The sequence below is a fragment of the Fukomys damarensis genome, unplaced genomic scaffold, assembly GCF_012274545.1.
Source record: "Fukomys damarensis isolate Sample0158 unplaced genomic scaffold, DMR_v1.0_HiC HiC_scaffold_15, whole genome shotgun sequence".
Lineage (NCBI taxonomy): Eukaryota > Metazoa > Chordata > Mammalia > Rodentia > Bathyergidae > Fukomys > Fukomys damarensis.
Genome location: NW_022900927.1, coordinates 12,009,758 through 12,026,092, shown reverse-complemented (window position 1 = coordinate 12,026,092; position 16,335 = coordinate 12,009,758). Strand labels below are relative to the sequence as shown.

Sequence of the window (16,335 nt, the reverse complement as noted above, 5' to 3'; positions counted from 1 at the left end):
TCAAAGAATCGAAAATAAATCACTTTCAAAATATGAAACCTCAAAAAGAAACCTCTAAGATTTTACACAAAAGCATAAAAAGAAAAGCTAAAAATTCAACATGAAAAATAAACATTAACTTATAAGATATAAATTAAAATAATCCATAAAAATATATCTCTTAAAACTAGTATGATGGAAGGACCAGGGATTTAGCTCATTGGTTCTTTTGCCTGCCTTGCAAGCGCAAAGTTCCATCCCTGGTACCAAAAAAAAAAAAAAAACTAGTACGATGGACCAGGAATGTAGCTCGGTGGCACAACGCCTGCCTGACAAACACAAGGCCCTCCGCTGATTCCCTGTACCAAAAAATAAAGTATGACAACATGGAAGAAGACAATACTACTAACATTAAATCCACTTATGACCACAGAAGATTACATATTTTAAAGAGCTATGTTTTTTTAAAGAGCTAATTTTTAAAAGTTCAAATCACAGGGCCGGAGATTTAGCTCAGCAGTTCGGTGGCCTGCCTCGCAAGCGCAAGGACCCAAGTTCAATCCCTGGTACAAAAAAAAAAGTTCAAGTCACAGAAAAATTAGTATATGAGTATTTTATAACAATTTTTAAATTGAGTTTGCATAATGACAAAACGAATTAGGAAAATATCAATGGCAAAAATGGAGCATACTGTTCTAAGAGTTCACAAAATAACCATTAAAAACTTGGTAGGAAACAAATTCAATGAAATAAATCAATAATAATTTATCATTTTACCCTAATATGTGGTAAAATGATAACTGCCAATAGTAATGCAAAAGATTATGGTGAGGGCCAGGGGTATAGCTCAGTAGTTCCACCGCCTGCCTTGCAAGTGCAAGGACCCGAGCTCAATCCCCAGTACCAAAAAACAAAAAGGTTATGGTGATCCCAGTAAATCCATTTAATGCAAGTACAGGCTTAAATCTCTAACTGCATAGTCCCTAGAAAACAATTTAATGACATAATTCAATCTTTTCACAAACATTTGAATTTTTATAAGTGGCATATAAAAAGCAAGGTGGATACTTTTACAAGAAGTTTCCTGGCAAAGAGAAAGAGAATAAACAGGTGATACTAAAGAAAGAGTTGTGAACAAGTTCTTGAGGAGAGTTTGTGTTTGGCTTGGTTTTAAGAATAAAATACTCAGAAGAGATGAGAGCAAACAGAAAACACAGTAAATGCAGATACAAATTATTTAAGTTCTAAATACAAGGGAAAAGATCTAAGCATAAAAGGCTTTCTGAAACTCAGTGGTATGGCATACAGTCATTAGTATGGTAATTATGATACTGTTCCTTTCATGGGAAAAGTATCAAACTTTTAAACTTAGAAATATAACAATGAAAGCATAATGTGTATACAAATGATGAAAACACTTATGATAGAAGGTGTGGTTGTTTTTGTTTTATGTTTGCTGCCTAATAAATCAATTGGGAGGAAGTGACTCCCCTTTAAGACCTGATCAAATTATATAATGAATTCAAACTGGTAAAGTTAGCTCTTAGAAGAACACAATGCCTAAATAAGGGCCCCTGGTACCAGGTATAACATAACATCAAAGACGATAGTAACAGGAATTACTCCTTCTTCCTTTGGTACTAGGGATTAAACCCAAGGCCTTCACACTGAGATACATACCCAACCCCTTCCTAATTTTAATGTTGAAACAGACTCTTGTTAAGTCACTAACTTGTCCAGGCTGTGCTTGAACCCATGATCCACTGCCTCAGCCTCCCACAGTGCTAGGACTACAAGTGTCCACTACTGCGCCTGGCTCCCTAGAGTAGTCTTGAAGTCAAGGAAGAAGGAAGACTATGATTATTCATGCTGTGATTTACAAAAGGTCAGCCTTTTATAAATCAGAGCACACAGAAGTTTTCAAGTTTACCCAGGTTTCAATTAAAGGTTGCAAGGCAAAGGGTACCTGTTTACCATTAGCAAATTTTCTTAAGAGTAAAAAATATGAAGTCCTAATTTTCAAAAATTATAAGCAAACTGAATGCTAAGATTATCTGTTCTTTTTTTTACAACTGGACCAAATTTCCTTTTTTTAAGTACATGCAATTGGTATCTTTTGAATATCTTTATGTCACCTTGACATCATTGTTTTCCCATCCTATAGCATGGTGGTGAGTTTCTATTTGTTCAGATCTTGATTTGTGTTTTTTTGTTGTAAAGTTTATGTTTGTGATACATAATGCTTAATATCTGTTTGGGGGAATTGGTACATATATCATTCCTTGATCAAACAAATCTTTAAAAGTTTTTTAAAAATTGGAATATTCTTACTTGGGATGGTCCATAGTAATATTTTAACACCCATGTAATTAAAATATCTAATTTCAATTATCCCCTATTATTTGTTCATGGAATGAATAATATAATGAGAATACAAGAATTTTAAAATTACATGTAATAAACAGAAAGAATGCAGCTCTTAGAGAACTGAATAGAACAGTGGATACCAGAGGAAAGTAGTACAGACAGAAGGAATATGTTTTCAAGGTACAAGCACATCAAAGTGACCACAACTAACAATAATGTTTATTTCAAAACTGCTAAGAAAAAGACCACATATCACTACAAAGATACATATGTGAGGTGATGGAAACAGTAACTTGATATAATTATTTCATACCAGACATACCACATCGTACCATATGAAGAAAACATTAGTTTAAATAAAAGTTTAAAATTTAAGAATTTTTAACTGCAATGCTTCCTACCTAGAACCCCTGACCTCCTGTCCTTGAACCTGGCTAACTTCCTCCGTCATCTACATGCTCCCTATAGAAAGCCTTGGCTGATGCCTTAAGATGATTCCTCATAGCTACAACTTGGTCAGCTTCTGCTATAATCTCAGGTTAACTACTGTAAACATTAGAACATAGCTCCAGAAGGATGGAACTACATTAACCTGACTCAATAATTTGATGGTTAGCACATAGCAAAGTGACAAATAGAACAGAATTAAAATTTAAATGAATCATAAAGATGGATGATTTGCAAAAATATTTACTCTGGGAAAGGGCATTTTAGGCTGACTAACCCCACACTCCCCTCCGGGAGACAGTCTGAGAACCACTGCCTGATCTCACTCCTATAACAAGTTATTTCTTACTGAATGAATATTAGAGCAAGAAGGAACCAAAGAAGTCAGCTGATCCAATGCCTCATTTATTCAGATGCAACAAAGCCAAACAATTTAGTAACCGACAAATAATGTCATGTCATGTGCTCCTTTATAAATCTATATATTTTAACCCTTCCATTCCAATAATCAATCTAACAATTAATATATTTTCATACTTCTCCATCCACCAAAATGTTTCTTCAGTACACTAGCTTTAAATTAGATAAATGAATATATGTATAAATTAATCATAAATTCCCCTAAGAATGGTTCATCTTAACATCTATAAATCTTTTAAAGCATTTATTTATATACGCAGAATGTACTAAAAATAGTGATAACTATAAATGAGTAAAAGGAACAGAAAACCCAATGAGAAAATGCATTCCTTACTTGTATGATAATGTTAAATTATAGAAAAAGCAACTTTTATATCCTATTACAGCCAAATCTTTTATTACTTACTAATCTTACCTACACTGATCTACTATTTAAATACTAAGTGCCTACCTAAATGCAGCTTCCCAAAAGCAGTTCATTCCACAAACATCAGAGGGCAGCATCCAATAGGGATTCCAGTAACACAGAGTGGACGCTTTACACCTGACAGGGTGAGACAGAAATAAGAGTCCTATGTGAGTACTTTAGTTGAAAACTAACAAGACAGTCACTAACAACATACTGTTCTTTACAGCAAAAAAATTGTAAATCCATGTTACTTTTGGTAACTTGACTTTTTTTTTTTTTTTTTTAGAAAACTGCTTTCTCCTAACATCAGGAGCTCTCTTGACATATTAAGAACTTCCTCAGGTGGCACACAAAATACAGTATGTTTAAATTTTTTTCTTCATAAACTAAGCATATTACCCTAGGACAAATCCTTTTTTTTTTTTTTAAGTGTGCTTATACTGAAACAAAATAAAAAGATCACAAATACTGGCAGAATGGGAAAAAAAGACCGCTATATACTTTTATATTAATTTTCAACCCCAGCTCTCTGTATGGTGTTTTGAACTAATAAAAATAAGAAATCATGCTGACAGTCATGGTTCAGCTCATTTTTATTTTTATTTTTTGGTTCCAGGGATCAAACTCAGGTCCTTGGACTTGCGAAGCAAAGAGACAGGCAGTGGAACCTCGGAGCTAAATCCCTGGCCCTCAGCTCATTTTTATATTATCTAGGTTCACTGCATTTTACAAGCTAAATCAAAAGGTCAAATATGGTCTTTTTTCTTAGGATGAGGTTAGAGCTAAGAGAAAAAAAGAAAAACCCTCATGTTACAAAAAAAATATTTTTCGTTTTCATTCCTTTTCAAAACAAACATCTAAAATTCACTACAGATGGGGCCTGGGTATGAAAATAAGACTGTATGAAGTCTGGGAGAGTCACTAACCTAGGCCACTTTACTGTCTCAGGACCATGCGCTTTGTTTTTTCTCACTATAAATCGTTAGTTATCATTCTTAAATTAAAAGGTCTATGAAATTTTAAATTTGCAAAAACCTGTGATAACACCTCTCCCAAATGTCAACAGTCTAAGGCAGGAGTTCTGAACCCCGAAAGCAGAATAAAAATCAGAGAGCCCCATGCCAGACTTATTAAATCAGAATCTCTGGGAAAAGAGCCCCATACTGCTGGTTTTTAAAATGCTATTAAGTAATTCCATACATTATTGCACAAAGAACTACAAAGTTAAAAATTAAATATCAACAGAAAAAAGCTGCATTGTAATATGGTTTTCCTTTGAAGGACAACATTTTCTAGCACAGCACAAAGTTGTTTACCTTAATTTAAAAGGTTGATAAGTCAAGAAAAGAAAATGTACATAACAATAAAACCTGACTTAATTATCAGAAAATCTGCACTGTCCTTGGCACAGTTATGTATGTCTAAAATATCACAATTAGCCGGGGATTTAGCTCAGTGGTTCGCAAGCACAAGGTCCTGAGTTCAATCCCTGGTACCAAAAAAAAAAAAAAAAAAAAAAAAACAATTAAAGTATCACATTTAATACTAGGAAGTCAAACTTAGTGGTTAGCAACAACAACTAACACTTACATAGTTCTTTCAAATTCAAGTGCTCTCTGATCCATTTGGCTTCACAACAAATGTGGTAGGGTAACTATCTTCATCTTTCAGATACAGACATTATCGCAGTGTTATTTCAACAAATCCACAATTTACAATCAATATTAATTAACATGTACCTTTGTTCCAGGATAATTACAACTAAATTGTTTTATATCCTCTGTCAATCTCTTCCTACAGTGGAAGATGGAAATTCAATTTTTCTATAAAAATTACTTGAAATTATATATTGGTAGCAATATCATATGTTTCATTTGTTTCACATCCTAAGTTTTACTTTGTCACAAAACAGCTCTGTGATGTGTAGTTTCACACATCTGCCTGATCCTAAATTCACTTCTTAGAAATACAGATAAAGGATCTGTTGCAGGCCTAGTTAATCAAGAATCTCCAAGGCCAGGGATTTACCTCAGTGGCACCACACCTGCCTTGCAAGTGCTAGGTCCTGAGTTTGATCCCCAATACAAACAAACAAGAGAGAGAGAGAGAGAAGTCAAGTCTCCACTTAAGTGGCCTAAGAAGCTGAACCTTGTGACATGTGGCAGCACCCCTGAGCTAAATCCCCAGCCCCAGAAGCTGAATTTGTAACCCGTGACACAAGGTAAGACTTAAGGTCAGACCTGAATGAGAAACTATATCAAGGGGCATCAAGAGTAAACTCAAGCTGGGCATGGTGATGCATGCCAGTCACTGTAGCATGTGAGAGGTTGAGGCAGTAGGACCTTGAATTTCATGTCCTAGACTATATAATGAGACCCTGTCTCAAAAAAAACAAGAGGACTAGGGATTTAGCTCAGTGGGGCCACTGCCTACTTCACAAGCACAAGGTCCCAAGTTCAATCTCCAGTACCAAAGAAGAAAAAAAAAAATCAAAGCAGAGTTTTTAATCAAAAGCATTGATACCACCCAGATATGCTGTCCCAGGTTTGTAATCCCAGCACTCTGGGAGCCTGAGGCAGGAACAGCACAAGTTCAAGCCCAGTCTAAACAATTTAGAGACTAATCAAGATCCTGTCTCAAAATGGAAAATAAAAAAGCCTGAAGTTTAGCTTAATGTAAAGGCCCTGGGTTCAATTCTCACTATTGAAAAAAACAAATGAATGAACAAAGTCAAAACACTGATGCTCACTGACCTAACATACAAACACAATGCCATGAGGCATAATCTAAGGTTCTATCCCTAACATTACCAAAATCATTTTTTACAAATGCTTCAACAGACAGATAATAAAATGTACTATCTACACCCAATGGAGTAATGCCATAAATAATAAACTGAGTCACTTGTACAAAAATGGCTATACCTAGAGACAGTAATGTTAAGTGAAATAAGTTAGACACACAAGCTTAAATACTACATGGCTTAGCTTATGTGAGAAACTCAAAATGTAAGTAGGGAGACAGATCTTTCTCAAACGGAAAGGCATCAAGAGATGGTGGGAGGGGGAGGGACAGGCAAGGAAGGGGATGAAACAATTAAGATGTGTTATATATATGTACCAGCCTTCCACAAGGAATATAGACATTATGTACTACAAAAAGGTACTAATAAAAAAATTTTTAATCAAATGCTTCAATAAAAAATGTTTAGTAAGCACAATTCATAAAATTTTCAAGACTAATAAATCACCCACCACTAAAATTTTGATGCCCAAAACTTTTAAATGCCTACCTACCACAAAATTTGACTAGAAAGAGTTCATGTGCCCACAGTCATCATGTAGAAGTTACTGAAACAGCTTAAACTTCATTGCGTATCAAGTAACACCACAGTGAGCTGATAAGCACACTTGAACTCTCTATCCCCAAGTATATCCTTCAGACAGATTCTAAATTTGGAATCCTCTAGGTATTACAATTAAACTCCAAGGCAAATTTTAACCAAGTTTGTACAAGATGGATAAATCACAGACTTGAGGATAAAATTCAGTAAGATCAATGTACTAGACAACTGAATAGTGAGTATTAAGTCAGGTAGGGTGGCACATGTCTATAATCCCAGCATTCTGGGAGGCTGAGGCAGGAGGATCCCCAGTATGAGCCCAGCCTGGGCAACTTTGTGAGACACTGTCTCAAAATAAAAAAATAAAAAAGGGCTGGGGATGTAGCATGCTTTTGGGTTCAATCCTCGGTATGGGAAAAAAAATCTTGTGAAGATTTGGTCCACACTAAAAGCCTTGAATTTTTGCTACTGTCAAATCAGGTGCCAAACATAATGGGTTGAAGATGGTCACAAGGGCCCAGGAATTAGCTCAACAGCACACACGCCCCTTGAAAGCTCAAGGTCCTGAGTTTGATCCCTGGTATACACACACACACAAAAAAAAGGATGGTTACAGATGCTCTGGCAAAAGACAGGGTGTGTGACAGTTTGTGTCTAAATGTCCCTTTAAGGGCCTCATACATTCACATAAGCGGCACTTCAGGAAGCTTCCTGTATAATGGAGGCCTACAGCTGGTCAGAAGAGGAGGGACACAGGGAGCATGGCCCGGAAGGGTTTACCCACTTCCCTGCCACTCCCCCACTTGTTGCTTCTAGTCCGCCATGCCATTCTGCCTTGGAGCCAGCCAACTATAGACTGAAACGTGAGCCAAAATAAAATGCTCCTGACTTAAGCTGTGGGTGTCAGATATTTTCTCCCAGCTACAAGGGAAGTAAGTAACTAGGACAGGCTGGTTTCCCCACACCCAGAACAGAAATGGGCTCTGACTCCTTTGACAAACTGGGGTAGAATACAGTGCCAATGTCCAGGTCCTTGCCTTAAAAGCATGGCATCTGTGCCACATTCTGTTTTTTGGAACAGCCTTTGAACCCAAATTTCCATGTTGCAAGGATCCCCAGGGCCTTACAGAGAAGTCACCTGACAGGACATAGGTCCACAGGCCCAGCTGATGTCTCACCCCAAAGCTAGCACAAACTGCCAACCATGGGAAAGGACCACTTCCTGCACCATTTCCATCTTCCAAATGCTGGGTGCTCCCCGAACAGTCAGTACTCTAACTCAGTACTCCTCTCAACACCAAATTCTACTTCCCTCTATGCACCTACTCAATAACTTAATAAATTACCTATTGAATAACCACATGCACAGGCCAAACACTGCAAAAGCAACAGTGAAGATGTGGGCAGAACTGACAAGCGAGTAATGATAAAGCATCATCTTGGATATTACAATATAGGAGACCTAACCCACACCCAACCCCACAATTCTTCACTTTAGATAACTTGTACTTACTCTTCCCTTCAGTTAAAGAGAGCAAATCCTGGACCTCGTCATTACCTGAAACTGTGATCCTAAAATCCAGCACCTCTACTCAAAACAGTCGCTCATCTCTTCATTCTCTGTATCACATTACAGTTATTCCAGTTGTGTAAGCACAGGTTCCCGCTGATACTCCGCAATGACAAACATTTCAGAGATGAGTGCCAAAGTGTCGACACTGCAATTAAACCCAAACACTAAGATTTTAATTTAGAAAAACTGACTCATAGATTAACATCTTTTGTCTTAGTTGTTTTGTTTTTTTGAGATAGGGTCTTGCTATGTAGTTCAGGGTGGCCTTGAGTTCACTCCACAGACCAAGATGGCCTCAAACTTTAGGCAATCCTCCTGCCTCAGCATTCCAAGTGTTAGGATTACAGGTGTGCACCATCACACCCCGCACCTCTTTTGTCTTAGAAGAAAAACAAGTAGGGCCAGGGATTTAGCTCAGTGGCACTGCTCCTGCTTCATACGCACAAGGTCCTGAGTTCGATCCCCAGTATTGAGGAAAAGAAAAGAAAAACGAAACGAAACGAAACACACATGAAACAGGCTCACCTGTTTAGTCTATAGCTAGACTATACTATATGGTTCATCCACTCACACTCCTATGTCCATCTACACTCATTCTTACAACATACTTTTCCAGTAAGATCACAAGTGGAAGCAAGCTATGCACTCACCTCCTCAGGTGACTACTGAAGAATGAACACAACTAAGCTCATTAGTAGAAATTCTTAGGGCCGGGGATTTAGCTCAGTGGCTCCACCAGTGGCCTGCCTCTCAACTGCAAGGTCCAGAGTTTGATTCCCGGTTACAAAAAAAAAAAAAGAGTATAAATTCAGTCTCCTCCTCAGCTTCAGGCCTCCCATCAACTCCATATGCATTCACCTGCTCTAGGCTGCCCATCCTCTCAGGGGTTCCTAAAGACCTCCTGGCACCAGTCAGCCCTTATTTCTCCTTAGTAGCCATTAACTCTCTGCTGCAGACTATTGTAATTATTCATCCCCCACCCTTCACTGTAAAAGGGTTGACATTCTGCTCATTACCGTGTGAACTGCCTGTCACTGAAGGAGAAAGTATATACCCCAGCCTCGTGCACTGACTCTGACCTGATTCAAGTGACTTGCTTGGCCAAAGGAATGTGACCAAGTCACCACATCAGAACAGAAGCATCAAACAGGACTGTGAATTTCAATCTAGCCTCTCACTCAACCATGTCAAGAAATTGGACAAATCCAATGCAAGGATGGCTTCTTCCTTTGGGTCCCAGAATGAGAAGATACACAACACAGTCACAGCCATGGACGACTGACAAGCAAAAAACAAATATCTGGTGTTAGAAACTTAAGATGTTTAGAGTTGTTACAAATCAAAACAATGATCTAATTTCCTTTTAAAGAATGCAATTTAAGGGCCACGGATTTAGCTCAGTGGTTCAGTGGCCTGCCTTGCAAGCTCAAGGACCCAAGTTCAATCCCCAGTACCAAAAAAAAAAAAAGAATACAATTTAATAGTTTTTAGTAGACACCAATTCCACTCCTAGGTTCTATATATTCTCAAGAGAACTGAAAACATTTATGTTCACAGAAAAACTATATGAATATTCGTAATTCTAGTATTAAGAGCAGACAAAAAAATCAAATGCCTATCAGCTAATGAATAAACAAAATGGGGAATACCCATTCAATGCAATATTATTGTTAATAAAGAGAAATGAAATGCAGTGATCCTTGCTACAGCAGACGAAGCCTGAACACAGACAGTCAAAGAAGCCAGTCCCAAAAGTCACAGTCTGTCTGGTTCATTTATCTGAAATGCCCAGAACAGGCAAACCTATGAAGACAGGAAGGTTTGTGGTTGCCTAGGGGAAGGGTATGGAGAAATCAAATAGTGACTCACTGCTGATGGATACAGGATTTCTTTATGCAGACAGAACTGGCCAAGAGGGATCAAGTTTTACATGTTTCTTTCTTTTTTTTGTTTTGTTTTGTTAGTCAGTCTGTCTGGTTCATTTATGTGAAATGCCCAGAACAGGCAAATCTATGAAGATAGGAAGGCTTATGGTTACCTAGGGAAAGGAGATGGAGAAATGGCATGGTGGCTTACTGATGACGGATACAGCATTTCTTTATGCACACAGAACTGGCCAAGTAGGGTCAAGTTTTACGGAAGTTTCTTGATTATAATTCCATACCAGAAAGCACATAGTGTTTGTGTGTATGATATTTTTATTTATTGGGAATATAAGAGCATATGCACTATAGAATATATATGTGCTACTTACAATATTTTTTTTAAATCATCAAACACTGAGGTACTGCTGACAAGAAGTGAGATTATTTGTTTAGTTTCTTAATTCCTAAACATCCATTCTCCCACGTATGAAAAAAATGGCTCCAGAGATTAAAAGAGAAAGTAGAAACTCACATTAAAAACTCATATACCTATGTTTTTAGAAGCAAAAAGGAAAAGCAAACAATATGAAGACAACAACAACTGTACCTTCAGAGATGCAAAAGCCACAACAAATACAAGGTTCAAAAATACCAGAAAAATAAAGACAGTCATCCAAGTTCTGGTTATTATTCACTTGTAGCTGCTAAAAGTAGAAGACTAGATATTCAACATAGCATTACCTCTACTCAATAATTTTAATGAAACAAAACAGTAAGATAAGGGGGTACGTCTTCAGTAAACACTGACATCCAAAAGTAGTGAAGTCCATAAATACAAATGATTTCATTGCCAATCAAACTGAAATAAAGTTTTACTATCATTTCATGGTCAAATTTCTTAAGATTTAATGAATCTAGTTCTAGCTGGCTATCTACAAGCAAACTGAGCAAGGGCTGCATAGAATACCTTTATGAAACAAGTTGTATCCTGATTGTAAAGGAAGTTACAATTTACATAAGATAAAATTCATAAGTGTACACATACACAAGAGTGTATACAAAACTAGTGATATTCAAATAAGGTTTGTGGATTATGCAATGTTAACATGTCGACCTCAGGGTTTATAACACTTTACTACATTGATACACTGATATAGTGTATCATGCATACTGATAGACTGATAAAGTGTATCATGTTGCACTCTGGTCCTATAAACTGTTACTACTGGGGAAACCAAGTGAGGGATATAAGAGGTATCTACATTTTCCTGTGAATTTGTGTTTATTTCAAAATAAAGTTTCAAAAAAATTATATAGTTTCTAAGGGTAATCTGATCAAAAATAATCTCAAATATTTCAGTACTTGATAATATTACAGAATCTGAGACATTCATGATCCGGATTTTAAAAGTATAAAACCAGGTGCAAGTCAGGCATGGTAGTGAGCCCCTGCCTGTAAAACCCAGCATTCTGAGAGGCTCAGAGAGGAGGATCTCAAGTTTGAAAACAGCCCAGGCAACTTGGCAGTATCCTCTCACAAAATTAAAATTTTAAATAAGGATTGGGAAATGGGGCTCAGGATAAAGGCCCTGGGTTCAATCCCCAGTACTGCCAAAACAAACAACAGTACAATAAAGACAAGCCAAGCACAGTGGCCCACATCTGCATTTGTGGTCCCAGCTACTCAGAAGGCTTGGAAGGAGGATCACTTAAGTCCACAATTCAAGGTCAACCTGGGGAACACAGTAAAAAAGGGGGGGAAAGGGGACTTAACAATACTATTCACAATGATAGCTTTCCAACTTGACATTTACTTAAAATCAGGCTGGTCTTGAACTTATTATGTAGCCCAGGCTGGCCTCGAACTCATGGCAATCCTCTTGAGTTCTGAGATTATGTATGTGTGCCACCATCCCCAGCTAAAGATCTAAATGTTAAAAAAAAAAAAAAAAAAACTGGTAGAAAATTTGATGCACAATAAAGAGAAATATAATAAAAAAGCTAATTTGCAAACAAAAACTTTAAACTTCATTATGGTGTATACACTATAAATAAAATTTAAGTTAATATGGGGGGGAAGTTATTTCAGTAGGTATGACCCATATATCATTATCTTAATATTTAAAAATAAGATTTCTAAATCAAAAATACATACTTTTTGGTTGGCCAAATGAGCTTCCTCTTCAAAAACAAATAATATGATTTTAACTACTAGTATGTATTCAATACTACATCAGGTTTCTGTAAGTACTTGCTGTGGTCTGAAGGTTTGTGCCCCCAACTTCACATGTTAAAAGCCAATCACCAACATGATGGTGTCAGAAGGTGGGGGCTTTGTAGGTGAGATGATGAAGGCAAAGCCAGGTCACTGACCTCAAGAAACACCACGAGGACACAGTAAGAAGGCATCATCTATGAACCAGAAAATGGGCCCTCAGCAGAGACACCCAATCTGCTGGGGCCCTGATCATGAATTTCCATCATCTTCAACTGTGAGGGGTAAGTTTCTGTGATTTATATACTACCCAGTCTATGCTGTTTTGTCACTAAACAGCACTTTTCAAATGTGTGAAGTAAATGCCATCAATGATGAAAATAACAGGTGCCCAGCAGAGATTAAGGAGTCTCCAAGAAATAATTCTACTTTCTTCACAGTTCACTGTCCTATGTAGTCTAACCAGATCTGAAAAAGGAGTGAGGTGACCATTTCTTTGTGTGATAATAAGTCACACAAAGCGCAGAATGAGTTCAGAAATAGTATCACTGATAGAGTGCTGGCCTCACATATGCGAAGCCCTGGATTCAATCCTCAGAACCCCTCCCCAGTAAAGAAATACTATCACTGAAGCCTTTAGTGGTTTCTTGATTTTCTACTACCACTGACTTTTGCTAAACTTTAGTCACGACAGGATGCAATTTTGATAATCGCCATCAAGATGCATCAATGAAGTGGAACAATTTAATCGCCCCTCTGGCTAAAATGTGAAAAGTCACAAAATGAGTGCACTCCTTCTGCACAAGTACAATGCCTGGTACTAACAGCTCCTTTCTAGTGATATCTTTACAGGCTGTACATACAGAATAGCTTATAGGAATCTCAGTACCTGAAGAGCTACTGCCAACCCAATGCCCCACCCACTCCTGAGACCACTGTTCTCCAACACTGACTGTGTTATTCTGTCTCCAGAGACCTCCTAGAAGCCCAGAACCAGCAACGCAGAGGTCTGGACCACTGATGTTCGTGAGCCCAACACTGGAAAGAACACAAGGACTCCATGAACAGAGTTTGTCTGAGTGAGGAATAAGCATGCTGCCTAGTCTTTGAGGCCCCTTGGGATGTCCTGGTATCCATAGTTTTCCCTTCAATTTTGCTCCTTCCAGAACTAATATAAACCTGTAAACATCCAATTTGCTTAAGACAGTTTTACTAGATTTTAGTCAACTAAAAATTCTATTACAAATTTAAGATAATCAAATAAACTGCAGCATTAATGATTTCAGTTAACATTGCAGTACTATATACTTGAAATCTGCAAAGATGGTAAATATTAAGTGTTCTCAACACACATGTAACTATATGCAGTGACAGATATGTGAAAAAACTTGATTGTGCTGATCATTTCACAATGTAAATGTATGAGACAGCCAATGGTATACCTCCAATATATACAATTTTTAGTTGTCAATTATACCCCAACATAGCCAAAAATTTATGTACAGTAACTTTTCTACAATTGACAGGTGAGGAGATCAATGAATAGAGAAGTGAAATGATGTGGTCACTGTCTCATTTCAACAAAAGCTAGGCTGAAGACACAGGTCTGTCTAAGACCTTCGCATTTTCTGATAATTAAAATAGTGGTTTCAAACAGAATACTAGAGAAGGGATATCACTGAAAAATTGTTCCTATCACATTAAAGCTCTTACTTCTAAGGAGTTGGAAGGCTCTTTCCAACAATTCTGTTCAATGAAGACTTACTATAAGATTTGCCCTATTGGTTATAAACCTAAACGCCATGTTTTTAAATGAAAGAGAAATAGTAATTCTAATCTTTCAGGTAGGAGGATGTCTAAAAAACAAGACTACAATGATACCTGAGTCCTACAGTAAAGTGGAAAATGGTGGCTTGCCTCACAGTCTCAGTCCCTACTGCATCCTGGACTCTTGTCTTTCTTTATCTAAGGAGCATTTGTACACCAAATGATAATTTCTAATCCCAATCCAATTACTGCTGCTTTTTGGACCTTGACCAAATGATTTATAACTAAAAAAAGAGGTTAAAGATACCCAATCTAGGTTCCATGGTAGCCAAAAAAAGATTTCTATAAACGATGCTGTTGGTAATAGCATCTTTGTTTTCGTTTAGTTGTTTTTTGAAACAAAGTCTCACGATTCAATTCGCACTGTCCTTAAGCTATGTGGCCCAGAATGACCTTGAAATCCCAGGGAAATTCCTGCCTCAGCCTGAGTGCTGGGATTACAGCCATTACAGTCATGCACCATCACACCTGGCTTTGAAGGTTGTAACATCTAAAACAGTCTTGGTGAGTTCCAGTTCAGTCTCAACTACATAGTGAGACCCTGTCTCAAAAAAATTTAAAAAAAATTTTTTTAAATAAATAAATAAATAAATTTTTTTTTTAAAAGTCTTGGGACTGAACATGTAGCTCAGTGATACAGCACTTGCCCACCATCCACAAAGCCTAGTGTTCAGTCCCCAGCAGCACAAAATAACACAGTTCTGATTGTTTAGGAATTTGCTTAACCATACTATCAAGTAAAAACTTGACAATGCAGCTTCTCCATGTTGTCTCCATTTCATCCCACAGAAGGCTTGTTACCACACTCTTCACTACATTTTTACAAAAACACACCTTTAGATGTACCTTAGAGGTACACTTAAAATGAGAAATATGCTCTTAGACCACCTACAAAAGTACAGCATATCAGTTGACTGCATGCTGACACATCAAACTTAGTTCTATTAAATACTTTTTTAAACTGAGGTTCCTATTTTCTAAATTTCAAGTGATGTAATCTTGTTAGCATTGGCTAGTCAAGCAAATTCCTTCAAAGGCGTCACCAAGTATGTGAAACAACACCCTGCAAATGCATGGCACACTAGCAAATCCAAATGTTAATATCAAAGTCTACTGTCAAAATGTTTAAAGAGTTGCTTTCTAACAATTCTGTCCATTATAAAAATAACTCCTGGGCCAGGGATTTAATTCAGTGGTTCCTCTGCCTGCCTCACAAACCCGAGTTCGATCCCAGGTACCCCAAAATAAAATAAAATAATAAATAATTCCTTTTCCATAACTTTAAAGCCTTCACATTACTGTAGGAAATCAGAAACAATTTAGTTTCCATCTATCACTTTGCACGAGTCACAGCCTCACCTGGGACAGAAAACTGAGGGCTGTCTCTGGAACTAATTCTGTTTTTATAAATAACAAGTCTTGATACCCTAGGACCTTCCTTGTATGACTGTCGTCAAATCATAGAAAACATGATAATTCAAATTTTCCAAGCTGTTCCTCTGCCCAAACGTCCACTTCTGATTCTGGGAATGAACATCAACTCCAAGGTGCTACACAGCAGCTTACAGTCAGTGCGGCACTGCCTCCTTCTGCCAATCCTGCATCCTCCTAATCAAAGCTTTTGCAGGTTGGTCCTCTCCAGGGGCTGCTCACAATCAAGAGTACCCATCTACCGTTGCCAAAAAATTTTTTATTCCACTTAAATCGGTTGATTCCAGCTCTGGTAGTGATTTGTGCAAACCCATCCCTGTACTGCTTCATACCTGTCAAGAAAGATACCTTCATTCCATCCCACACGACTTGAGCATGCTACGCACCGCTTTTTTTTAACTTCCTGTAAGTTCTGAAATAAACTGTTTCCAAAAGAAAAATTTACAACCCGAAAAAACA

General features: G+C 37.4%; 1 protein-coding gene across 1 annotated transcript in view; it reads right to left on the bottom strand.

Annotated features, from left to right (window-relative positions):
* Window positions 1-16,270, bottom strand: part of Gxylt1 (glucoside xylosyltransferase 1) — a 44,315-nt gene extending 28,045 nt beyond the window's left edge. Inside the window, exons 1-3 of the mRNA XM_010640947.3 lie at window positions 16,209-16,270; window positions 8,524-8,683; window positions 3,665-3,757 (exon numbers count right to left, since the gene is read on the bottom strand). Of these exons, the coding sequence (XP_010639249.1) occupies window positions 3,665-3,717 (53 nt within the window). The 5' untranslated portion in view covers window positions 3,718-3,757; window positions 8,524-8,683; window positions 16,209-16,270. The remainder of the gene's footprint in view (window positions 1-3,664; window positions 3,758-8,523; window positions 8,684-16,208) is intronic.
* Window positions 16,271-16,335: the final 65 nt, after the last annotated feature.